We start from the raw sequence: 26,918 nt of genomic DNA on the forward strand, positions 1-26,918 counted from the left end.
ACAGCATGTTGTTGTGATCTGGAATGCACTGCCTGAAAGGATGGTGGAAGCAGAGTCAATAATTTTCAAAACTGAATTGGATAAATACTTGAAGGGGAAAAATCTACAGGGCTATGGGGAAAGAACGGAGGAGTGGGACTAATTGGATAGCTCTTTCAAAGAGCCAGCACAGGCATGATAGGCCGAATTGCATATATCTGTGCTGTAAGATTCTATGATGCATCAACAATTGGAACAGATGTACCATGCATATCACAGTCTCTCCTCTTGAGCTTTGCAGAGCCACAGAGGGCACTCACCAGAACTCCCACTAATTGGACTATTTTCAAGACAGTGAGTAGCTCTGGATCCCCAGATGAATCTGTAAGCAACATATTATCGGGAACAAAAATAAACTTTCATTTGGAAAGGCATGGGTTAATCAACGATTTTAAAACGTAAATTGTGTCTGAATAACTTGATTGAATTCTTTGATGAGGTAACAGAGACGGTTGACCAAGGTTGTGTATATGGACTTTTGGAAAGCATTCCTTTTGTTCACTCCTGGTGCAGAGCCTCACCAGTTGGAAGCTCCTAGCTGGCAATCCTGTCCGGGCTGCCCATGGTTTCCCAAAGTGAATGGGAATGCAAACAGGAAGTTACCGTCAAAGTGTTTAGAAAGTGTCACGTGTCCAAATACCGATCAAAAACAACAACTTGCATTTATATTGCTCCTTTAGCAGGAAAAACGAACCAAGTTGCTTCAGAGGAGCGTTATTATACACCTGCCAGTCTTAATCAATTAGACAACATCATTGCCCATTGGTGTGGGATCTTGGCTAAGTTGGCTTCTCCCTCCCCAATTCACAAGGGCAGCTCTTCCCTTAACCACCTCTCCCCATCAAGGGTTCTCTCTCCCCTGAACCGCCTCTCCCCCAACTGTTCAGAGCACGCACTCGCCCTGAGCACGATCCTTGGTGGCGGGTGCTCGCCATAGTTCAGCGAGGTGGATCTGGTCACTTGCTGCAGCGTTTCCTACCCGGAGCAGCGGGTCTCAGAGCGGGGAGGAGGGCGCGGCGATGGAGCAGCATAGAGCGGGAGCGGCAACTTTCAGCGGCCAGGTTCTTAACACAGAAACCCACACACACCGTGCCCAAGAACATGGAATGGGAGCTCGGGCAGAAGTTACCGGCCCGAACAGACCCTGGTCAGCTTAGCAGGACCCCACACACACACACACCACACACCCAGACAGAGCTTTTACACTGGGGCACTGTGGAGGAGGGAAAGGTTCGGTGGGAAACTAAAAATCACAACAAAAATACCTTTAATTCAGATAAATGCGGGTTCAGAGCATCTATTTCCTTGTCAAATGTAAATTCAAATATGTCAGGGATCTAACACTGGGGAGAGTGAAACAAATTCACGGTGAAGTTTGATCCAGTCTTGGGAGAAAGTTTTTCCTCGTCTCCCCTGTCTGACTGCACACATCTCCCAGCTGCTGCAACCATAACTCGGAGCAATTCGTTTCTAATTTTAAAAGTGAGCAATCCTAAATTGAATTTCTCAATTTCCGCGAGTGTAAAACCATTGGAAAGAAATGTGCAAGGAGACTATCGCACAGAGAGTAACTAACGGTCTCACGTTTTATAATGAAGGAGGTGGGGGACTGTAAACTGGGCGGGTTTTGTGCCGACAGGAAATTCGCAGTCTCGGCCTGATAGGGGAGGGGACTCGGGTCCTTCCCATTGTTATCAGTGGGGATTAACCCAGTAACGAGGGAGGCTTAGTCACTGCACGATGTTCTGGGTGATTCTGGCGCTATTTTTACCCTGTACGTGTTTCTATTTTTTTATGTTATTTATGTCCATCATTGTGCAGCAGATGTTCAGCATTTTCAAATAGGTCATTTTGTACATTTTTTTCCAGGTGGGTGTTTTGCTCAGACTTTGACACAGACTCCAAGGTCGATTACAAGGGCGCCCACTAAAAGTGTCAGATTTAGGTGTACGATCAGCAGAGGGAGCAGCTTAATCCACTGGTACCAGCACATACCGGGTCAGGCGCCCGCCAGAATACTCTACTATGAAACCAGCACCATTCGGGATCCGGAATTCAACTCCCGGTTCAAAGCAGATAAGAGCGGCAATGTGTACATTTTAATCATTAATGACATCGCGGATAGTGACGCTGCCACTTATTACTGCGCCGTTTGGGACAGCACAGTGCTCAACCGAGGCAGAAACCCTCGACAAAAACCCGGCGCTTTGGTTCTCTCCTCTTTCAGTTACCACACAAAAAAACTAGAACCAAATAGCGCCTTTAACATAGTAAAACGTCCCACAGGAGCGATTATCAAACAACATTTGACACCGAGCCAGACTTTAATCAAACTTTTATGTTTCAAATGTAAAACAGAAATTCTGGCAGAGTTTCATATTTGTCCAGGGCTTAAAGGGTTAACATATGAGGACAAGTTGCATAAAGTTGGCTTGTATTCCCGAGTTAAGAAGGTTGAGAGGCGACCTAATCGAGATATTTAACACGATTAAGGAATTGGATAGGGTAGACACAGGGAAACTATTTCCTCTGGTGGGAAAGTTCAGAACCTTAAAATTAGAGTCAGGCCGTTCAGGGGTGATGTCAGGAAGCACTTCTTCACACAAAGGGTAGTGGAAAGGTTAACACTGTTGCCTCACAGCGCCAGGGACCTGGGTTCGAATCCGGCCTCAGGTGTGTGTGGAGTTTGCACATTCTCCCCGTGTTTGCGTGGGTTTCCTCCGGGTGCTCCGGTTTCCTCCCACAGTCCAAAGATGTGCGGGTTAGGTTGATTGGCTATGATAAATTGACCCTTAGTGTTAGGGGGGATTAAATACGTGGGGTTACGGGGATAGGGTGGGATATGTGTTGGTGTAGGGGTTACGGGGATCGGGTGGGATATGTGTCGGTGCAGGCTCGATGGGCCGAAATGGCCTCTATCTGCATTGTGGGGTTTCTGTGATTCTGTGAAACCTGGAACTCTCTCCCACAAAAGGCCGTGGATGCTGGGGGACAACTGGAGCTTTCAAGACTGAGGTTGATAGATTTTTGTTGGGTCAGAGTATCAAGGGATAAGGAGCAAAGGTGAGTAATCAGATTGAACGACGGAACAGGCTCGAGGGGCTGAATGGCCTCCTCCTGTTCCTACCATACACAAGAAATTGTTTCAGCTAATCTCATCCTTTCGCTTTCTCTACTGGAATGAAAGTTTGACTCAAGAAGAGACAAGCACCCGTGTGATTGACACAGAGACAGAGGCGCCTTCACCCCCCCCCCCCCCCCCAGGAATGAAACGGTGCCCAACAGAATATGGCAAATAATCGATCCGGTCACCAGAAAAGGGGAAACGGGAAGACGGGGCGGGTTCAACACGGACAGCAAAGTCTCGCTGATAGGGTTGAGAGAAGTGAGTCATTTCCTTTTAGTTTCTAACCAGCTGGTTGAGTGAATCGTCTCTGATCCAGAGGAGTGAACATGTGGCTGCATTACTGGGTCCTTGTGCTGACTGCTTTGCCCTGTATGTGTTTCTGATGGTTTATTCAGATTATTCAGTCTCCTCTATCACGCCGTTGTTTTATTCGTATGTATTCTTTTTGCAGGCGGATGTTTTGCTGTAACCTTGACACAGGTTATCCCATCGGTCACTAAATCTGAAGGTAAAACCGGTAGATTCCAATGTGAAGTAAAAGATGTCACGATCAGCAGCAGCAATCCCATTCACTGGTATCAGCACAAACCCGGCCAGCCGCTCACCAGAATACTCTACTATGGGGATAAAGTAATACGGGATCCGGGATTCGATGACACGTTTGAAGCCGGGAAGAATACAAACACCGATTTCTACCTCACGATCGGCAACGTAAAGACAGGAGACGCGGCCACTTATTACTGTGCGTGCTGGGAATCACACAGTGCGGAACAGAGGCACAACCTCTGTGCAAAAACCCTGAACCACTCGAGCTTTAACGATCAGAGAAACCCACAGACTCCTCGTCTCCGCGGACAAAGCAGCAGCGACACCCCAGCTGGATCTGTGGCTTAACTTTTTCTGCCTAAACCCATGAAATGCCAAGTGACGCGCGATGCGAGCCAAGTCTCTTGTCATTTTAATCCATTCGCTTCTTCTGAAGTTTCCGGACATGGAGTTATAACACCGAAAGCTGCCTTAGTGGGGAGTTCGCGGCCCCTGGTAAAGGTGGATCTGCTCTGTCGGTGTTGCATTGAGGTTCCCCTGGGGGGGTTATCTATCCAGGTGGTCCTTCAGAGACCGGCTCCCAGGGTGTGGATATTCGGCCACCAGCGGCCGAATCAATGTAAACCCGCCGGCTGTCATCGACCCGCGGGGAGGGAGCTGTGTTTTACACCGGGTGATTTAGCTAGCTCTGGTCCCATTGGAGCAGTAAACTAGCCATCGCCGACAAACTTCCCCATGAACTAGCATAAGGGGTCCTGGGCTTGATAAACAGGGGCATAGAATACAAAAGCAGGGAAGTTCTAGTGAACCTTCATAAATCACTGGCTAAGCCTCAGTTGGAGCATTGTGTCCAGTTCTGAGCACCACACTTTAGGAAGGAGGTCAAGGCCTTGGAGAGGGTGCAGAGGAGATTTACTAGAATGGTACCAGAGATGAGGGACTTCAGTTATGTGGAGAGACTGGAGCAGAGGGGATTGTTCTCCTTAGAGCAGAGAAGGTTTTAATAGGTGTTCAAATATCGAAGGGTTTTGATAGAGTAAATAAGGAGAAACAGTTTCCAGTGGCAGCAGAGTCAGTAACCAGAGGACACAGATTTAAGATAATTGGCAAAAGAACCAGAGGGGAGATGAGATTTTTTTTACACAGCGAGTTGTTGTGATCTGAGGGTGGTGGAAGTAAATTCAATAGTAACTTTCAAAAAGAGAATTGGATAAATATTTGAAAAGGAAACATTAGCAGGGTTCTGGGGAAAGAACAGGGCAGTGGAACTAATTTCAAAGAGCCAACACAGACATGATGGGCCAAATGGCCTCCTTCTGTGCTGTAAGATTCTGTGATTCTATCACCACTTCCTACATTCCGAAATGTCACAGTCAGCCCATTTACAGGAAGAGCAGATTCGCATTAAAAAGGAAGGGTAGAATCATAGAATGGTTACAGCACAGTAGGAGGCCATTTGGCCCATCAAGCCCGTGCCAGCTCTCTGCAAGAGCAATTCAGCTAGTTCCACTCCCCAGCCCTTTCCTCGTAGCCCTGCAATTATTTTTTTCCCTTCAGGTACTTATCCAATTCCCTTTTGAAAGCTACTATTGAATCTGCCTCCACCACCCTTTCAGGCAGTGCATTCCAGATCCTAACCACTCGCTGCGTAAAAAAGTTGCCTTTTGATTTTCTGCCAATCACCTTAAATCTGTGTCCTCTGGTTCTCGACCCTTCCGCTAATGGCAATAGTTTCTCTCTATCTACTCTGTCTAGACCCCTCATGATTTTGAACACCTCTATCAAATCGCCTCTCAACCTCTCTGCTCCAAGGAGAACAACCTCAGCTTCTCCAGTCTATCCATGTAACTGTAATTCCTCATCCCTGGAACCATTCTTGTAAATCTTTTCTACACCCTCTCTAAAGCCTTCACATCCTTACTAAAGTGTGGTGCCCAGAATTGGACATAATACTCCAGCTGTGGCTGAACCAGTGTTTTATACTGTTTCCTCATAACTTCCTTGCTTTTGTACTCTATGCCCCTATTTATAAAGCCCAGGATCCCGTATGCTTTTTTAACCTGCCCTGCCACCTTCAACAATTTGTACACATATACCCCCAAGTCTCTCTGTTCCTGCACCCCCTTTAGAATTGTACCCTTTAGTTTATTTTGCCTCTCAACATTCTACCAAAATGTATCACTTTGCACTTTTCTGCATTAAATTTCATCTGCCATGTGTCCACCCATTCCACCAGCCTGTCTATGTCCTCTTGAAGTCTATCACTATCTTCCTCACTGTTTACTATACATCCAAGTTTTGTGTCATCTGCAAATTTTGAAATTGTGCCCTGTACACCCAAGTCCAAGTCATGAATATATATCAAGAAATGCACTGGTCCTAGTCCCGACTCCTGGGGAATACTACTATGTACATTCCTCCAGTCCGAAAAACAACCATTCACCACTACTCTCTGCTTCCTGTCACTTAGAAAATTTCATATCCATGCTGCCACTGTCCATTTTATTCCATGGACTTCAACTTTGCTGGCAAACCTATTATGTGGCACTTTATCAAATACCTTTTGGAAATCCATGTACGCCACATCAACATTGCCCTCATCAACCCTCTCTGTTACCTCATCAAAAATTTCAATCAAGTTAGTTAAACATGATTTGCCCTTAACAAATCCTTGCTGAGGAAACTTGCTCTCTTGAGACCCAGGTTGTGAGGCAAAAGTAGCTGGAGACCCAGGCCTGATCTTGACCCATGGGTCCACATAGGTACATCTGCTGGGATTCACAAAAATGACACCCAGGGACACCTACTTGTTCCCTGGATTGTGAAGAGCGAAGGGCAGAGGCCCAGCCTCCTAGAGATAAAGAAGAAAGAACTTGCACTTATATAGCACCTCAGGATGTCCCAAAGTGCTTTACAGCCAATGAAGTACTTTTTGAAGTGTAGTCACTGTTGTAATGTAGGAAACGTGGCAGCCAATTTTCCCACAGCAAGCTCCCACAAACAGCAATGTGATAATGACCAGATCATCTGGTTTAGTGATGTTGGTTGAGGGATAAATATTGGCCAGGACACTGGGGATAACCCCCCTGCTCTTCTTCGAAATAGTGCCATGGGATCTTTTACCTGAGGCAGCAGACGGGGCCTCAGTTTAATGTCTCATCAGAAAGAAGGCACCTCTAATAGTGCAGCACCCCCTCAGCACTGCACTGGGAGTGGCAGCCTGGATTATGTGCTCAAGTCTCAGGAGTGAGTCTTGAACCCATGAGATCTGAATAGACCTGGGTGTCCTTGTGCACCAGTTGCTGAAGGTAAGCATGCAGGTGCAGCAGGCAGTTAAGAAGGCAAATGGTATGCTGGCCTTCATAGCGAGAGGATTCGAGTACAGGAGCAAGGATGTCTTGCTGCAGTTGTACAGGGCCTTGGTGAGACCACACCTTGAGTATTGTGTGCAGTTTTGGTCACCTTATCTGAGGAAGGATGTTCTTGCCATGGAGAGAGTGCAGCAAAGATTCACTAGACTGATACCTGGGATGGCAGGAATGACGTATGAGGAGAGATTGGGTCGATTGGACTTATACTCGCTGGAGTTTAGAAGAATGAGAGGGGATCTCATTGAAACTTATAAAATTCTAACAGGACTAGACAGACTGGATGCAGGAAGGATGTTCCCGATGGCGGGGGAGTCCAGAACCAGGGGTCACAGTCTAAGGATAAGGGGTAAGCCATTTAGAACTGAGATGAGGAGGAATTTCTTCACCCAGAGAGTGGTGAACCTGTGGAATTCTCTACCACAAAAGGCAGTTGAGGCCAATTCATTAAATATATTCAAGAAGGAGTTAGATATATTTCTTAAGGCTAAAGGGACCAAGAGCTATGGGGAGAAGGCAGGGACAGGGTCCTGAGTTTGGATGATTAGCCATTGAATGGCGGAGCGGGCTCGAGGGGCCGAATGGCCTATTCCTGCTCCCATCTTCTATGTTTCTAGACGTTTCCATATTTCACGGCTTTCCCCGAAATCCCAATGGGAATATGGATAAACACCTCGAGATTTCTGAGTTGGCGATTATTGGAACTTCTAGAAACTGTGAAAATAATCGCCGAGTTTCTCCAAAGTAGTAGAGACGGGGTTGCAAAAATATATGAAGGGTGGAAAGTGAGAAAAGAGATAGAGGCAGGGAAAGTGCGTAAGGAGGAAATGACAGGAAAAATACAGTCAAAAGGGCAATACAGTAATAACCCCAGTCATACCGAGAAAGCGAAGCGATTAAAAGCGAAGTATTAGAGCAAAAAGTGATTACAAACTGCATTCATGAGAGTAAATACACAGCAAGAGCGAAGCAGTAGTTTAATTACTTCAATCCTTTTGATTGAATAAAGCGTACACCACCTGCAGTTTACAATAGGTTTGAACCACTGCGGCTCCCACCTCCTGTACATCAATGAAAAAGCACTCAACCATTGTGTAAAGAGCGGCGAAGCAATGATCCAGAATGTGAACAGATCGCGGTACCCTCAGGAAACGGAACCGTTTTACGTCGACTGGATCCGAGATGCGAGTCATTTCCTCTTTAACCTCTAACCATCTGGTTAAACGGAGCAAGTATATTCTAATCTTCGCTACTACACCATGTCGTTCCATGGTCTAGTTGTGGTGCTGATACTTGCCCCCAGTAAGTGTGTCAGGAATCAGTTTGTTTGTGATTTCTGCCTACCTTTCAAAACCATATATGGCTTTTCTGTGTTTTCTTTGCAGGTGGATGTTTTGCTGAGGCCTTGCAGCAGTTTCCGATATCGACCACCAAGCCGGAGACTACAACGATCAAAATACAATGCGTGACACAGGACACAGAAACGATCCACTGGTACCAACACCGACCTAACCAGGCCCCGAGAAGAATAATCCATTTTAGCAACAGCGACATGGTGCTGGAGCCGGGAACCCCAGCCAGGTTCTCAGCTGAGAAGAGTGACTCTTCATTCTTTCTTGTAATTGATAACATTGAACTGTCGGATTCTGCCATGTATTATTGTGCCTACTGGATCTCCACAGTGCGAACCAGCGGTAGAAACCCATTACAAAAACCCCCACAGGGCTCCCCGCTGCTCAGCGTAGTTACACACGTTCACAGGGCAGAGGTGATTTTTTTGCTTGGAGTTCCAAATTGCAACGTAACTTTTATTCCAAAATTTCAAGCAGAAACTAATGTAATTGGGGTTTTAAAATCCAGGGATTCATGTGGACAAAGGGAAAGGGAGATCCGTCTCTCTGATGTCCCATACCTTTTAAAATAGTTTATCAGTTATTTCATTCACTGAAGCTCACTTTTAGTTCTTTCGAGTTGTGTTACACGATGGATCAAGCTCCGATTCTTTGCGACATATTTTCTATTTGGTTTCAGTATTTAAATAGGAGACAAAGGCTTTTTAAACGGTTCCTTTTCTCCGTGTTACTTGAGGCTGCCAATGCTTTTTAATCTGTTTCTGCGAATTCTTATTTTCAAAATAAGCAAAACTTAAAAGAAAGACTTGCATTTATATATAGCCCTCTCAGACCACGGGACGTCCCAAAGTGCTTTACAGCCAATGAAGTACTTTTTGAAGTGTAGTCACTGTTGTAATGTGGGAAACGCAGCAGCCAATTTGCGCACAGCAAGCTCCCACACACAGCAATGTGATAATGACCAGATCATCTGTTTTTAGTGATGTTAGTTGAGGAATAAATATTGGCCCAGGACAGGTGGAGAACTCCCCTGCTCTTCTTCGAATAGTGCCATTGGATCTTTTACGTCCACCTGAGAGAGCAGAAGGGGCCTCTGTTTAACATCTGATCCAAAAGACGGCACCTCCGACAGTGCAGCACTCCCTCAGCAATACACTGGAGTGTCAGCCTGGATTTTTGTGCTCAAGTCTCTGGAGTGGGGCTGTGAACTCACTGACCTTCCGACTCATAAGAGGGTGTTACCAACTGAGCCACAGCTGACATAGATAAGCATTCAAGGACACCAAATATAATCGATGCTCATCAATAATCAATCAACCACTAATCGCAGCGTCGGTGCTTGCTTTAACAATGCATTTTTGGTGACAGGCGCCGGTTCCAACACAACTCCCACATACGAGGGCAATGGCCCGGTTTAATTCCTTACACTGAATTTTTCATTGGCCCCCTTGTCTCACCGAGAAGCGATGCTCACACTTTCCAAACAATTCATCATTCTTCCATTTTGGACCAGAAGTAAAAAAATCGTCGATTTCCATGACTTTCCCCGATTGTTAATGACAGCTAGTTTATTTTCTGGGTCTAATCTCCATATAGTTTACAATAGAATAAATGGACAAAGTGAAAGGAGCGATGGCCTTCGTTATTTTCAACTATCTTTGGAAAGTCCTGCGTTAATAAGAAAACGCGGCCTATAATTGATCCACGGTATTTTCTCGTTTTTATTGAATTCTCAAAAGTGTACGTTCACATATACATTTTACATTATACATTGTATAAGGTCCACGTTCACACGTATATTTCGTGGAATTTACAATCACATGTGAACCAAGAGCACATTCCAAGTTGCGTGGGGCTTGTGGGAGTAATGCGTGGCTCAGCCCGACACTGCCAGCGATGCTTGTCCAAGGGTTGGGGCAGATCGCTTGCCCTCAGTCTCTGGAGATTAGTGAGACCTGTGCGCATCGGCAGGACTCTCCATATTAGTAGTGACGTTGGTTGGGGTCATTGCACTTCATGCTCGCTGGGTGAGTTACTGTCCTGGAAGGGGGGGAGGGGGAGGCCGGATGTGTCACGATTCCCTCCAAGGTTGCGCCCCAGACTGTCTGACATGTTTCCAGTTCTCGGAGTGGACCGAACATCAATCATTCTGGTGGGCATTTAACCCACTTAACCTCCCGTGGAGAGAGTGCCTGATGTGATATTGAGCTTGTTGCATCGGTCACTGTACTACCTCTGTCTGGGAAATGGGATTAGCCTACAAACCAATGAGAAGGGCATCGGGGCAATTGTGGGATCTGGACCAGGGATACAAGGGCAACATAACCCATTCCAAGAAAAGATTGTGGGGAAGACAACTCTCCCCCATCTCGCCCCAGTGGCCGTTCTGTGGGGAGTGTAGCCGCTGCGACACACTGCATATCATTATTTTGTAATTGTACACATTAACCTTCAAACATTCTCTTTACTGCCCGATAGTGAATCGGAGCAAGATTAAAATTAAATGCATAAACACGGATGGAGATGAGCAGCTGCTGTTTGGAACAGATGGATTCTGAATTGCTAGACCAAGAAAGGCAACGGGTCAGGGATGAACAAGGTAGGATACAAGGTTAGGCAGGTTTGCTGAAGTTTTACTAAGTTTATCTTTGGAGACCAAGGTGAAACTTTGTAGAACCTTTTCTCAGCAGATGACAGACTGGGTAGAGCGCATTACAGAGCAGGTTGTATATGGTTTTGTGAAGGATCAGGCTTCATGAGCCAGATGGGTTATACTTCTGTTCACAGACGTGAGCCTGATTCATTTATAACTTCGAAGCGCATTAGATATCTGGTCAGTTTCACTTGTGGAACTGCAAATTATATTGTATGGCCAGCCAGGACATATTAAAGGATAGAAAGAAGAACTTGCATGTACATAGCACCTTCCATGAACTTGGGACTTCTCAACCTGTTTCACAGTTAATGAAGTATTGTCATTGTTGTAATGCATGGATATGCAGCAGCCAATTTGCACATAGCAAGGTCTCTCACACAGCAATGAGCTAAAAAAAATTAAATATCTGTTTTAGTGACGTTGGTTGAGGGATAACTATTGGTTAGGACACCGGGATGATTCTGTCTACAGGGAAAGGGCGGGGGAGTGGGATTAGCTGAGGTGCTCCTGCAGAGAGCCGGCACGGGCTCGACTGGCCGAATGGCCTCTTTCTGTACTCACAGAATCACAGAAACCCCCACAGTGCAGATAGAGGCCATTTCGGCCCATCGAGCCTGCACCGACACATATCCCACCCGATCCCCGTAACCCCTACACCAACACATATCCCACCCTATCCCCGTAACCCCACATATTTTAATCCCCCTAACACTAAGGGTCAATTTATCATAGCCAATCAACCTAACCTGCACATTTTTGGACTGTATCCATTCTATTCTATGATTCCAGGAGAACTCCCCTGCTTTCTTTGAATAGTGCCATGAATTGTTTTACATCTACGTTAGAGGGCTGACAGGGCCTCAGTTTGAAAGAAAGAAAGTAGGAAAGGAGAGAAAGGAGAGGAGAGCAGAGAAAACGTGAGAAAGGGAGAGAAAGTGAGCATGAAAGAGAGACAGAGAGAAATAAAAAGGAAGAGAGAGAGTGGGAGAGAGAGGGATACTCAGAAAGGCAGAGAGGAAGGCAGAGAGAAAAAGAGATAGCGAGAAAGCGAGAGGGAAAGAGCAAGAGAGAAAGAGAGAAGAGAGAGAGAAGAGAGTTAGAGAGAAAGAGAAAGTGAGAGAGAAAGAGAGAAAGAAAAAGAGAGAAATAGAGAAAGAGGAAAATGGGGAGAGAGAGTGAGAAAGAGAGCAAGGAACGGACAGCGAACGAGCGAGAGAGCAGGAGAGAGCAAACAGGAGAGTCAGAGCAAAAGAGATAGAGAAAGCGAGAGAGATGAGGGTGAAAGAGGGAGAGAAAGAGAAAGAGAGAAAGAAAAGAGAGAGGAGTTAGAGAGAGATAGAGAGAAAGAGAAAGTGAGAAGGGGAGAAGAGGGAGAGAGAAAGAGAGAGAATGAGTGGGAGAAACAGGAAGAAATAAAAAGTAAGATTAAGATAAAGAGCTACACTGATGAAGGAAAAATAGGCGACACATTTACTATATGAATGGCTTTGAAATAGCCAAGGATAGAAACAGAAACATAGAAGATAGGAGCAGGAGTAGGCCATTCGGCCCCTCGAGCCTGCTCCGCCATTCAATGAGATCATGGCTGATCATTCAAATTCAGTACCCTGTCCCTGCCTTCTCCCCATATCCCTTGATCCCTTTAGCCTTAAGAAATATATCTAACTCCTTCTTGAATATATTTAATGAATTGGCCTCCACTGCCTTCTGTGGTAGAGAATTCCACAGGTTCACCACTCTCTGGGTGAAGAAATTCCTCCTCATTTCTGTCCTAAATGGCTTACCCCTTATCCTTAGACTGTGACCCCTGGTTCTGGACTCCCTGGCCATCAGGAACATCCTTCCTTTATCTAGTCTGTCTAGTCCTGTTAGAATTTTATAAGTTTTAATGAGATCCCCTCTCATTCTTCTAAACTCCAGCGAGTACAAGCCCAATCGACCCAATCTCTCCACATACGTCATTCCTGCCATCCCAGGTATCAGTCTGGTGAATCTTCGCTGCACTCCCTCCATGGCAAGAACATCCTTCCTCAGATAAGGTGACCAAAACTGCACACAATACTCAAGATGTGGTCTCACCAAGGCCCTGTACAACTGCAGCAAGACATCCTTGTTCCTGTACTCGAACCCTCTCGCTACGAAGGCCAACATACCATTTGCCTTCTTAACCGCCTGCTGCACCTGCATGCTTACCTTCAGCGACTGGTGCACAAGGACACCCAGGTCTCGTTGCACTTCCCCTTCTCCCAATCTATTGCCATTCAGATAATAATCTGCCTTCCTGCTTTTGCCACCAAAGTGGATAACCTCGCATTTATCCACATTATACTGCATCTGCCATGCATCTGCCCAATCAACCAACCTGTCCAAATCATACTGGAGTTTCTCGGCATCCTCCTCACTGCACACACGCCCACCCAGCTTTGTGTCGTCTGCAAACTTGGAGATATTACATCTAGTTCCCTCGTCTAGATCATTGACGATGACGATGAGAGAGACCCAGGAGTCGATAGGTGCAGAGCAGCAATCAACTAAGACAATAGAAGGTTGATCTTCAATGGCCAAAACAGTGACTACAAGTCAAAGGAGGTAATGGTCAAACTGTACAGGCTCTGATCAGATCACATCGAGTACTGTCTCCAGCTCTGGTCGCCCAGACACACAGGAGACATTGAACTGCTGGAGGCAGTGCAGAGAGGAGTCAAAAGGCTGGTCCTACTGTCTGGGGGGTTGAGTTGTGCGCAAAGATTGAAGAGATTTGGGCTCTTGGTTCTGGCCAGGAGGCGTCTGAGAGATGTTCTTAGAGGTGTGTAAGGTTGTTACTGGAATGGAACCGGTAGATCTGTAACGCTACTTACTCTTAATTAAACTGTCGGAATAGGACAAGGGAACGCAGGACTATAGAAGGAAACTCGCGAGCGGTATTAGGAGGCTGACCACCACTAGTGAGCAACACCGTGGTTGAGCCGAAGGCCTAATTTAAGTGCGCTAAAACCCCATCACAGTGAATAACAAGATGAAACGTCACAGCCACCAAATGGAAACGACACCCTCTAGGCCACATGGAGATCCAGGACTGGGTGAGACCGATAGGCGTCATTTCCGCTATCTCAGCAGCCCAGTGACAGGTATTTGTGAAGCTGGATCAGCTCGGTGTGAGACACAAACATGATGGGCCACATCATTGTGATTTTACTGACCTTCCTCGGTCAGTTTTTAGGTTCCAACTGATCATTCTCATCAATCTCTGGCCTCCGCATTGCGAAATAATTTGATTAATTTGTATTCTTTTCTCCTGCAGGTGAATCTGTTGCTGTAACCTTGACACAGTCTCCATTATCGATGACCAGAGTTGCGAAGAAAACTGTGCGGTTTTACTGTAAAGTTGAAGGGACAACGTTCGAGGATGCCGTCATACACTGGTACCGGCAGATCGCGGGTCAAGGGCTTCAACGCATGATATATTTTAAGAATCCATCCAAGACTGGGAAGGATATGTCTGACAAACTACTATTCGTTGAAAAAGTACCGGCAACCAAATCCTGCAATCTGCTCCTGAGGAATATCCAGGAGGATGATGCGGGGATCTATTACTGTGCTTGTTGGGATCACAGTGACTGAAAGCGATGGAAACCCCGTACAAAAAGCGAACCTGCACGCACACCATCATGTTCATGCTGTGCAAGCTGTGAACACACAAACCACAGGTGTAGCGTTTGGAGAGTTCCACTAACATCTGCTTTTTAACTCCACCGTGGGCTGGATAGATAGTTTGTTATTTTCATGATGTTATTTGCATATTATTTTTTAACTGGGATGAATAATATTCTTCTTCTTAGGCAGTCCCTCGGAACCGAGGATGACTTGCTTCCACACTAAAAATGAGTTCTCAGGAGACTGATGAGTCCAATGCGGGACCTACAGTCTCTGTCACAGGTGGGGCAGACGGTGGTTGAAGGGGCAGGTGGGTGGGGTGCTTGGGTTGACGTGCACTCCTTGCACTGCCTGTGCTTGGCTTCCGCTTGCTCCCGGCGAAGAGACTTGAGGTGTTCGGCGCCTTCTCGGATGCTTCTCCTCCACTTTGTGCGGTCTTGGGCCAGGGATTCCCAGGTGTCGATGGGGATGTTGCACTTTTTCAAGGAGGCTTTGAGGGTGTCCTTGAAGCGTTTCCTCTGCCCACCTGGGGCTCTCTTGCCGTGTCGGAGCTCCAAGTAGAGCACTTGTTTTGGGAGTCTCGTATCGGGCAAGCGGACGATGTGGCTCATCCATCGGAGCTGAATAAAATTGCTGTGTTAAAGGCGTGCGATATAATTATCACAGCTCTCTCTCTCTCTCTCTCTATATTCCATAAATGGATATAACAGATCACTTACAGTTTAAACTAACAGCTCCATTCCCTTCATCATATTCTAGGTAAGTTTCAAAGCTTCCCGCAGTCGCACGGGCATCAATGAACATGCTACCTAAACCATCAACCCAACTCCATTGTCACAGGAACAGGAGGAGGCCAATTCAGCCCCTCGAGCCACTTCCCCCATTTAATGAGATCATGGCTGATCTGTATCCGAACTTCATCTAGCCATCTTGGCTCCATATCCCTTAATACCCTTGGCTAGCAAAAATCTATCCATCACAGATTTAAAATTGTTAATTGAGCTAGCATGTACTGCTTTCTGTGGGAGAAAGTTCCACATTTCTACCACCCTTTGCATGAAGAAGCATTTCCTAACTTCACTCCTGAATGGCCTGGCTCTGATTTTAAGGTGATGTCCCCTTATCCTAGACTCCCCCACCAGCAAAAGTTTCTTTCTATCTACCCAATCAATTCCTTTCAAAATCCTAAAAACCTCAATCAAATCACCTGTTAGCCTTCTATATTCCAGGGAATACAAGCCCAGTTTATGTAATATCTCCTCATAATCTAACCCTTGGTGCCCTGGTAACATTCTGGTGAATCTACACTGCACACCTTCCAAGGCCAATATATCCTGTCTAAGGTGCGGTGCCCAGAATTGTACACGGTGCTCCAGATGTGGTCTAACCAGGGCTTTGTATAGCTGCAGCAAAACTTCCTCCCCTTTATATTCTAGCACTCTAGTTATAAAGATTAACATTCCATTAGCCTTTTTGATTATTTTTGTACCTGACGACTACATGTTAGTGATCTGTGTACATGGACCTCTAACTCTCTTTGGACCTCCGCCATTCCTAGCTTTTCACCATTTTAAATAATACTCGGATCAATCCATTTTTAGTCCAAAAGGGATGACCTCACTCTTAGCTATGTTGAACTTCATCTGCCACAGTTTTGCCCACTCACTTAATCTACCATTGTCTACTCCACTTACTGTATCACCAATCTTTGTGTCATCAGCAAACTTGGATATATGGCTCTGTATTGTGTTATCTAAGTCATTAATAAATATAGTGAATAGTTGAGGCCCCAGCACAGAACCGTGTGGGACACCACCAGTCACTTCCTTCCAATTCGAGTACATACCCATTATCCCTACACTCTGTCTTCTACCGCCTAACTAATCACCTAACCAGGTTAATAATTTGCCTTCAATTACATGAGCTTTAATTTTAGCTAATAGTCTCTTATGTGAAACCTTATCGAATCCCTTCTGGAAGTCCATATAAACTACATCCATAGACATTCCCCTGTCTACTACACCAATTACTTCCTCAAAACATTCAATTAGTTTTGTTAGGCATGACCTACCCTTTACAAATCCATGTTGGCTCTCTCAAATCAGCTCAAATTTCTCCAAGTGCTCAGTTACTCTATCCTTAATTATAGATTCCAATAACAGGTCTATAATTTCCTGGTTTCTCTCTCTCAGCTTTCTTAAATAATGGAGTTGCATTTGCAATTTTCCAATTTAAAGGGACAATTCCTGAATCGAGAGAGCTTTGGAAGATTATGGCTAAAACATCTGAAATTTCCTCACCTACTTTCTTTAAAACACGGGGCTGAAAACCATCAGGACCTGGGGATGTGTACATCTTTAGTGTCATTATTTTTTCTAATACTATTTTCCTGCTTATAGAATCATAGAATCATAGAATAGTACAGCACAGAAGGAGGCCATTTGGCCCATCAAGTCTGCGCCGGCTCTTTCGAAGATCAGTCCAGTCAGTCCCACTCCCCCGCTCTTTCCCCATACCCCTGCAATTTTTTCTCCTTCAAGTATTTATCCAATTCCCTTTTGAAGGCTACTATTGAATCTGTATCCACCACCCTATCAGGCAGTGCATTTCAAATCCTAACCACTCATGTAAAAAACTTTTCCCTCATATCGCCTCTGATTCTTATGCCAATCACCTCAAATCCATGCCCTCTCATTATCGACCCTTCAGCCATTGGAAACAGTTTCTCTTTATTTACTCTATCTAAATTCTTCATGATTTTAAACACCTCTATCAAATCTCCTCTTAGTCTTCTCTGCTCCAAGGAGAACAATCCCATCTTCTCTAGTCTATCCACATAACTCTATTCCCTCATCCCTGGAACCATTCTAGTAAATCTCTTCTGTACTCTCTCCAAAGCCTTCATGTCCTTCCTAAAGTGTGGTGGCCAGAAGTGGACTCAATACTCCAGCTGGGGCCGAACTAATGTTTTATATAGGTTTAGCATAACTTCCTGGCTTTTGTACTCTATGCCTCTATTTATAAAGACCAGGAAACCATTTTTATTAACTGCTTTGTCAACCTGTCCTGCCACATTCAAAGATCTGTGCACAAGCACTCCCAGGTCTGTCTGTTCTTGAACCCCCTTTAAAATTGTGCCATTTTGTGTGTATGGTCTCTCCTCATTCTTCCTACCAAAACATATCACTTCACACTTTTCTGCATTGAATTTCATCTGCCATGTGTCTGGCCATTCCACCAGCCTGTCTATGTTATATTTATACTTATGTTAACTTTAGTGAGTTCCAGTCCTTGATTCATTAGTTACCATGGAATGTCAGTTATATTATTCTCTTCCTCTACTGTGAAGACTGTCACATAATCATTATTCAACAAGTCTGCCATTTCCTTATTTTCATTTGCAATACTACCTGCATCTATATTTAAAAGGCTCAGAACACCTGTGATTTTTTCTGCTAATATAATTGTAAAAGCTTTTTGTGTTATTTTTGACAGCCCTCACAAGCTTCCCTTCATATTCCCTTTTTGCACTCTTCCTATCTTTTTGCCTTCCTTTGCTGTTCTTTATATCTCTCCCAGTCCCCTGGATCTACATGAATCTTTGCACTTTTGTATGCTCGTCCTTTCGTTTTATGTTATCTCTCACCTCTTTGTTGACCATGGCTATTTAATTTGGTATGTAGAGCTCTTTCCTTGCTCTTTCCTTGGTCCTGTATTAAACTAAATTCATGTTTGAACACTTCCTACTGTTCACTCGTAGTTTTACCTGATAACAGTTTTGGCTGTCGTCAGTCTCTGTCTCATCCCGTTAAAGTTAACCTTACCAAAATCTAGAATCTTAGTAACTGTGTTAATTGTCTCCTTTTTAAACTTAACATTGATTTAAATCATATTATGATCACTGTTATCTTACTGCTAGATTATTAACTAAGTCTGACTCATTACGCATTACTAAATCTAGTATGGTCTGCCCTTTTGTTGGTTCTAGAACATACTGCTCCAGAAAACTATCTTGAATGCACTCAAGAAATTCACTACCTTTCTAACTTGAGCAACTCTGCTCTTTACAATCTATATGAAAAGTAAAGTCTCCCATTAAAACTTTTTCTACAAGCCTCTCTAATCTCTGAATTAATACATTCTGCCACTTCATCGCAGCTATCAGGAGGCCTGTAGACAACTCCCATTACAGTTTTAAGTCCTCTATTATTCATCAATTCTAACTATACAGCATCTGTCATAAGAACATAAGAAATAGGAGCAGGAGTAGGCCATTCAGCCCTTCGAGCCTGCTCCACCATTCAATGAGATCATGGCTAATCTTCTGCCTGAACTCCATTCACCGGCCATATCGCCATATCCCTTGATGCCCTTACTAGTCAGAAATCTATCGACTTCTGTTTTGAATATACCCAATGACTGAGCCTCCACAGCCCTCTGGGGTAGAGAATTCCAAAGATTCACCACCCTCTGTGTGAAGAAATTTCTTTTCATCTCAGTCCTGAATGGCTTACCCTTTATCTTGAGGCTGTGGCCCCTGGTTCTAGACTCCCCAGCCAAGGGAAACATTCTCCCAGCATCTACCCTACCCATCCACCCTATATAAATGCAACATGTTATTGTGCAGAGAATCCATTAAGAACGGTACTTATACTTAAGCGCTGTGAATGGAGTTGAGGCCGAAGATCAGCCATGATCTCATTGAATGGCAGAGCAGGCTCGAAGGGCCAAATGGCCTACTCCTGCTCTTATTTCTTATCTTCTTATGTTCTTATAGCACCCTTATTTTAAATGGGCTGCCATCCCATTCCCACCCAACACGGGAAGGATGAAAATTGGCCCCACTGGATGTATTTAAAGTAACTTATAAAGGATGAACTCAATTCTTAGCATTGTGTTCTTTGTTTATCATTTTGCCTACTCACGGGGCTATGTTGTCTACTGTAAATAACCAGTTATATTACGTGACTTTTTTTGCTTGCTCATCTTTTGTAAACTAAATTCACTCTTTTTAACTTAAAAACAAGGTCTGGTGGCATGCTCTATCGCTTTTGAAGATGGGTGAGATTACATACATAGGATTACATAGGAGATATGACGCAGAAACAGGCCATTCGACCCAACCAGTCCATGCCAGTGTTTATGCTCCACTCAAGCCTCCTCCCGTCTTTCCTCATCTAACTCTATCAGCATAGCCCTCTATTCCCTTCCCCCTCATATGCTTGTCCAGCCTCCCCTTAAATACATCTATACTATTCACTTCAACCACTCCCTGTGGTAGCGAGTTCCACATTCTCACCACTCTTTGGGTAAAGAAGTTTCTTCTGAATTCCCTATTTGATTTCTTGGTGACTATCTTATATTGATGGCCTCTAGTTTTGCTCTTCCCCACAAGTGGAAACACTCTCTCTGTATCCACTTTATCAAAACCTTTCATAATTTTAAAGACCTCTATTAGGTCACCCCTCGGCCTTTTTTCAAGAAATAAGAGACCCAGCTTGTTCATCCTTTCCTGATATGTATACCTTCGTATTTCTAGTATCATCCTTGTAAATCTACTCTGCACCCTCTCCAGTGCCTCTATATCCTTATCATAATATGGCGACCAGAATTGTATGCAGTACTCCAAGTGTGGTCTAACCAAGGTATGGTACAAGCTTAGCATAACTTCACTACTTTTCAATTCTATCCTTCTAGAAATAAACCCTAGTGCTTGGTTTGTTTTTTATGGTCTTGTTAACTTTTAGTGATTTGTGTATTTGTACTCCGAGATTCCTTTGCTCCTCTACCCCACCCAGACTTACACCCTCCAAGTAATAAGTGACCTCCTTATTCTTCCTATTAAAATGTAATACTTCACATTTAACTGTGTTGAAATTCATTTGCCAATTATATGCCCATTCTGCAAGTTTATTAATGTTCTCCTGTAATTTGTTGCAGTCCTCCTCAGTATTGATTACCACCCCCCCCCCCCCAATTTGGTGTCCTCTGCAAATTTAGAAATTGTGTTTTTGATTCCAAAGTCTAAATCGTTAATATAAATTGTGGACAACAGTGGTCCCAGCACTGATCCTTGTGGAACACCACTACGCACCTTCTGCCACTGTAACTAGCTACCCTTTACCCCTACTCTCTACTTTCTGTCTTGAAGCCAGCTAGCTATCCATTCTGCTACTTGTCCCCTGACTCCGCATTCTCTGATCTTATTCATTAGTCTATTATGTGGTACCTTATCGAAGGCCTTTTGAAAAGCTAGATAAATTACATCTACTACATTACCCTTGTCTGCTCTCTCTGTTACCTCTTCAAAAAATTCAATGAGGTTAGTCAAGCAAGACTTTCCCCTTTGAAATCCATGCTGACTATTCATTATTATACTTTTGGTTTCTAGATGTTCTTCTATTTTCTCCTTTCATACAGATTCCATTATTTTTCCTACCACTGATATTAAGCTGACTGGTCTATAGTTCCCTGGATATGTTCTATCTCCCTTCTTAAATATAAGTATTATGTTAGCTATCCGCCAGTCCACTGGCACTACACCTTGTTCTAATGAATTACTAATTATGTCTACAAATGCCTCTGCTATCTCTTTCCTAAATTCTTTTAAAATGAACAGATGTAATCTGTCCAGACCAGGGGTTTTATCCTCTTTGAGTTTGATTAGTTTATTTAATATATCACCTCTTTTTATTTTAAATGCAGTTATCTCATTACTAATCTCATGATCCAATGTCGTGTCCACCTGTTCTATCTCCCTGGTAAATACTGAAGCAAAGTAATTATTTAATATTTCTACCATTACTCTATCATTGCCTGTGGTACTATCCTGTCCATCCCTTAGTGGCCCTATTCCCATACCGATCTTCCATTTTTTATTCACGTGCATGTAAAATATTTTACTATTTTGTTTTATGTTCCATGATAATTTAATTTCATAGTTCCTCTTTGCCTTCCTAATTTTTTTTTGAATTCTCTCCTAATCTCTTCATATTCTCCCTTATCATGCTCTCCCCTGCTGTCCAGGTATTTAATTTAGGCCTCTTTCCTTACCCTCAATTTTTCACTTATGGCTTTATTCATTCATGGTGTCTCATTAGTGTTTAGTTTTTTTTCAGCGGAATATATTTTTCCTGGACTCTGTTGAACACCATTTTAAATGTTTCCCATTGCTGTTCTATGTCATTGTTTGCCAATATTGTTGTCCATTTTATTTTCCGAAGTTCTATTCTCAGTCCCTCAAAATCAGCTTTTCTCCAATCTATTACCCTGGTCTCCGTCATACTTAAGTCCTTCTCAATTATTATCTTAAAGCGTATTATATTATGGTCACTATTGCCTAGAAGTTCCCCTATTTTTACTTCTCTTATCTGCTCTGGTTCCCTATTACTAGATCTAATAGTGAATCCTCCCTTGTTGGGATTTTTACATATTGGGTTAGAAAGGAGTCCTGTACACATTGTAGGAACTCCATTCCCTTATCCCCTTTACCTACCTCTTCTCTCCAATTAATATTGGGGTAGTTGAAATCCCCCATGATTATTATTCTATGTTTTTTACTAATTTCCCTAATTTGTTTGCATATTTCTTCCTTCACCTCCCTTCCACTATTTGGTGGATTGATCCTTTATTATCTTTTATCTCTATCCACATGGATTCTATTTCTGTCTTGCTGATAGATGCGTCACTTTTTTCTGCTGCCACTATGTTATCCCTAATAAGTACAGCTACTCAACCTTCTCTTTTTCCCTCTCCATCTTTACTAAATATGTTATATTGTTTAATTTCCAGTCCTGATTTTTCTGTAGCCATGTCTCAGTAATCCCTACTATGTCTGGTTCATCACAATGCATGATTGCCTCCAGCTCCCCTGTTTTATTATGGACACTGTGTGCATTGCTGTACAAGCAGTTTAACTCATTTTTGATAGCATTTCTTCTCGCTTTATTTTTAACCATCTTTTTACACTCCTGTTCTATAACTCTATTTATTCCCTGGCCATCAATGTCCTCCCTTACTTTATTTTTTCCTATGCTCTTCTTTCCTGATTTGTTTATATTTAGGCTGGTTTCATTTCTTGTAGATCCCTCCCTCCATCTTACTAGTTTAAAGCATTTGCCACCTCCCTATTTACCCTTTCCGCTAGAACACGGGTCCTATCCTGGTTCAGGTGGAGTTCCTTCCTGTCCCAGTACTGGAGCCACTGTCCCATGAAAAGGAACCCCTTTTTCCCACACCAGCCCTTTAGCCACGTGTTAATTCTACTGATTTGTCTGCTTCTATGCCAGTTTGCACGTGGCTTGGGCAATAATCCAGAGATTATTAACCTCTAGGTCCTGCTTTTTAATTAGCTTCTAACTTCTGATACTCCTTCAGCAGGACCTTCTCCCTGTTCCTACCTATGTTGTTTGTTCCGACATGGACCACTACAACTGGATTTACTCCCTCCCTTTCCAAATTCCTCTCCAGCTGCCTCGAGATCTCCCTTACCCTGGCACCGGGTAGCCAACACATCCTTTAGGATTCTCGTTCTTGGCTGCAGAGGATGCTATCTATCCCCCTAATTATAGAGTCCCCTATCACTACCACATATCTATTCTGCTCTTCCTCCCCTTGGACAGCCTTCTGAGCCATGGTGCCTTGTTCTACATTGTGGCTGTCCTCCCTGCAGTCTTTCTCCTTGTCCTCACAGATAGCGAGTACATCCTACCTGTTGGACAGGAGCAGTGTCTGCGAGATCTCCTTCTCAACCTCTCCTAAGTCCCCGCTACCCAGCTCCCTGACAGTCACACCTTCCCCTTCCTGAACCTGTGCTTTCCTCTGGGGTGTGACTGTATTCTGGATAAAACTGTGCAGAAATTCCTCCCCCTCCCTTATGTTTTGGAGTGTCTTTAACTTGCACTCCAGCTCAATGACTCTGAGCCAGAGTGACTGAAGACATTTCCTGCAGATGTGGGTATCCGGGACAGTCTCGCTGTCCACAAACTCCCACATATTACTGTTCCGACATATTACCGTGCCCTGCCATCCGTAGAATTTTATTTTTTTTTGCTTACTGATAACCTGAATTAATTTAATTAGTTGAAGTTTTTATTCAAATGATTATTTATATTTATATTAATTAGTTAAAAGCAACATCATACTTATTTCAGATTTCCAGCATCCGCAGTATTTTGCTATTATATTAGTGTTTGGTTCACTGCCACTTCTCTTCTAGGAATGCCCACCTTGAAGAAGTTCTGCTCTTCTCTCCAACGGGATTTCGGTTCGTCTCTTCAACCTTGTTCATCTTCATTGCTTTCTGTTTCCCTTCTCATGTTTGATCAGATATCTGCCAACACTCGTTTTCACAGCCACATCTCTTTCCTCAGCAATTGTCTCCAGTTCCGACTTACTCCACGTGGATTCCAACTGAAATTCCACCCTTCATTTTTCGGATCCACCCAGGATTACAGATATCACCAAGATATTCAACGTTCCTCGAACTGCTGCTCTCGCCATATCCTGAGATCCACGCTCAATGCCATGCATCGCCACATGAACACTCTCTGCCTCTCTCTTCAGCAGCACCGATGCCCTCTATCTCAAAGCTGTCCTGGTCCAGAGTTCCATTTCAATCCTCGACTCATCCGAAGCTTCAACAAAAAACTTTTTTTATTCCTTTCAGATATCAAGGATCATAAGCTTCAACAACTCTTAGACACAAACGCCCCTCCATAACTTTCTTCCCCTTCACTCTCCTCTGACCCCATCCTCTTTTCCAATCTCACCCCCTGCCATGTTTTCATTACCCCCCTCTGACCTTCCCCTCTCTGACCCCGAACGATCAGTCCTTCACAAAGGCTTGAGCTTCACCCCTTTATGCCCCCATCTCCATGAATTTCGAGCTTGGCATGATGCCGTGCTCTTTTTCCGCTGCCTTTTTCTCCATACCCACTTCTTTGGCCAGGAGTCTTCCCCCAACTTACAGAAATCTTGGTCTACCTGGACCCCTCCCTCTGGCCTCTTACCTTCTCTAGATTTTTTTCATTGCTAACTGCCAGCATGACATTAGCCATCTCCATTTCTTTGCTCCCCTCACTCACTTCAACCCACCTCCCTCTGAACTTGCAGCACTCCCATCTCTCTGATCCAACCCTAACATTGTCATTAAACCTGCTGACAAGGGTGGTGCTGTTGTTGTTTGGCGAAACAATCTCTACAGTGCAGAGGCTGAACAGCAACTCTCTGACACCTCCTCCTACCTCCCCCTGGACCATGACCCCACTACTGAACATCAAGCCATCATTTCCAAGACTGTCACTGACCTCATCTCCTCTGGAGATTTTCCCTCCATGGCCGCCAACCTCATAGTCCCCCAATCCCACACAGCCCACTTCTACCTCCTTCCCAAGATCCACAAACAGGACTACCCTGGTAGACCCATCGTTTCAGCCTGTTCTTGCCCCACAGAACTGATTTCTTCCTATGTCGACTCTATTTTTTTCCCCTTTTCCAATCCCTTCCCACCTACATTTGCGACTCTTCTGATGCCTTCCGCCACTTTAACAGTTTCCAGTTTCCAACCATCTCCTTTTCACCATGGAGGTACAATCCCTCTACACCTCCATCCCCCACCAGGATGGCCTGAGGGCGCTCCGCTTCTTCCTTGAACAGAGGCCCAACCAGTCCCCATCCACCACTACCCTCCTCCGCCTGGCTGAACTTGTTCTCACACTGAACAACTTCTCCTTTGACTCCACTCACTTCCTCCAAATTAAAGGTGTTACTATGGGCATCCGCATGGCCCTAGCTATGCCTGCCATTTCATGGGATATGTGGAACATTCTTTGTTCCAGTCCTACTCAGGTCCCCTCCATCACCTCTTTTTCTGGTACACTGATGACTGTATTGGTGCCGTTTCCTGCTCTCACCCTGAACTAAAAAATTTCATTCACTTTGCTTCCAATTTCCACCCTTCCCTCACCTTCACATGGTCCATCTCTGACACTTCCCTTCCTCGACTTCTCTGTCTCCATTTCTGGGGATAGACTATTGACCAACATCCACTATAAGCCCACTGACTCCCAAAGCTACCTGGACTAAACTTCCTCCCACCCCACTTCCTGTAAGGACTCTATTCCATTCTCCCAGTTTCTCCGTCTCCGCTGCATCTGTTCTGCCGATGCCACCTTCAATATTAGTGCTTCCATACTAGTATGTCATTCTTTTTCCTCAACCGAGGATTCCCCTCTACCATGGTTGACATGGCGCTCGACCGTGTCCATTCCATTTCCCGCACTTCTGCTCTCACCCCTTCCCCTCCCTCCCAGAACCACGATAGGGTTCCCCTTGTCCTCACCTTTCACCCCACCAGCCTCCACATTCAATGGATCATCCTGCGCCATTTCCGTCACCTCCAGCGTGATCCCACCACCAAACACATCTTCCCCTCCCCCCCTTTCAGCATTCCAAAGGGACCGCTCCCTCCACGACACCCTGGTCCACTCCTCTATCACCCCAACACCCTTCCACTTCACACGACACCTTCCCATGCAAGCGCAGGAGATGCAACACCTGCCCTTTTACCTCCTACCTTCCCACTGTCCAGGGCCCCAAACACCCCTTCCAGGTGAAACAGCGATTTACTTGTACTTCTTGCAAGTTAATATACTGTATTCGCTGCTCATGATGCGGTCTCCTCTACATTGGGGAGACCAAACGCAGATTGGGTGACCTCCTTTCAGTCCGCAAGCATGACCCTGAGCTTCCGGTCGCCTGTCACTTTAATTCTCTGCTCCACTCTCACTCTGATCTCTCCATCCTCGGCCTCTTACGCTGTTCTAACGAAGCTCAACGTAAGCTCGAGGAACCGCACCTCATCTTTCTATCAGGCACTTTACAGCCCTCTGGACTTAACACTGAGTTCAGAAATTTCAGACCATAACCTCGGCCCCTGTATTTCTTTATATATTTTTTTCTCTTGTTTTCTCACATGTTAGCTGTTAATGTTGATGCCATCACCATTCACACCTCATCAAGAGCCATCTTTTGTTTCTTAACTTGTCCCATTCCCATCTCCTGTTGCCTTGCACCATCATCCCTTTTGTCAGTCAATCTCTCCTGCCTTCCATCCTATCACAGACCTTCCCTTTGTTCTTTCCTCCCCTCCTCCCTGCCCCTGCTTAAAAAATTCT

At 44.6% G+C, this 26,918-nt stretch overlaps 1 protein-coding gene and 1 gene segment (V, D, J or C); both read left to right on the forward strand.

Moving 5' to 3' along the window:
* Window positions 1–3,492: 3,492 nt before the first annotated feature.
* LOC147115319 (Ig kappa chain V region 3381-like) lies at window positions 3,493–4,060 on the forward strand. The segment is given in 2 exon segments: window positions 3,493–3,535; window positions 3,618–4,060. Coding segments are annotated over 2 exon segments (486 nt in total).
* Window positions 4,061–7,130: 3,070 nt separating this feature from the next.
* The window catches only part of LOC147115320 (immunoglobulin lambda-1 light chain-like), a 50,359-nt gene continuing 30,571 nt past the window's right edge, over window positions 7,131–26,918 (forward strand). The window contains exons 1-2 of the mRNA XM_085993758.1: window positions 7,131–8,382; window positions 8,466–8,754. Coding sequence (XP_085849884.1) covers window positions 8,340–8,382; window positions 8,466–8,754 — 332 coding nt within the window. The 5' untranslated portion in view covers window positions 7,131–8,339. The remainder of the gene's footprint in view (window positions 8,383–8,465; window positions 8,755–26,918) is intronic.

Source organism: Somniosus microcephalus, chromosome 7, assembly GCF_052327205.1.
Source record: "Somniosus microcephalus isolate GS21.2 chromosome 7, FLI_Smic_1.0, whole genome shotgun sequence".
NCBI lineage: Eukaryota > Metazoa > Chordata > Chondrichthyes > Squaliformes > Somniosidae > Somniosus > Somniosus microcephalus.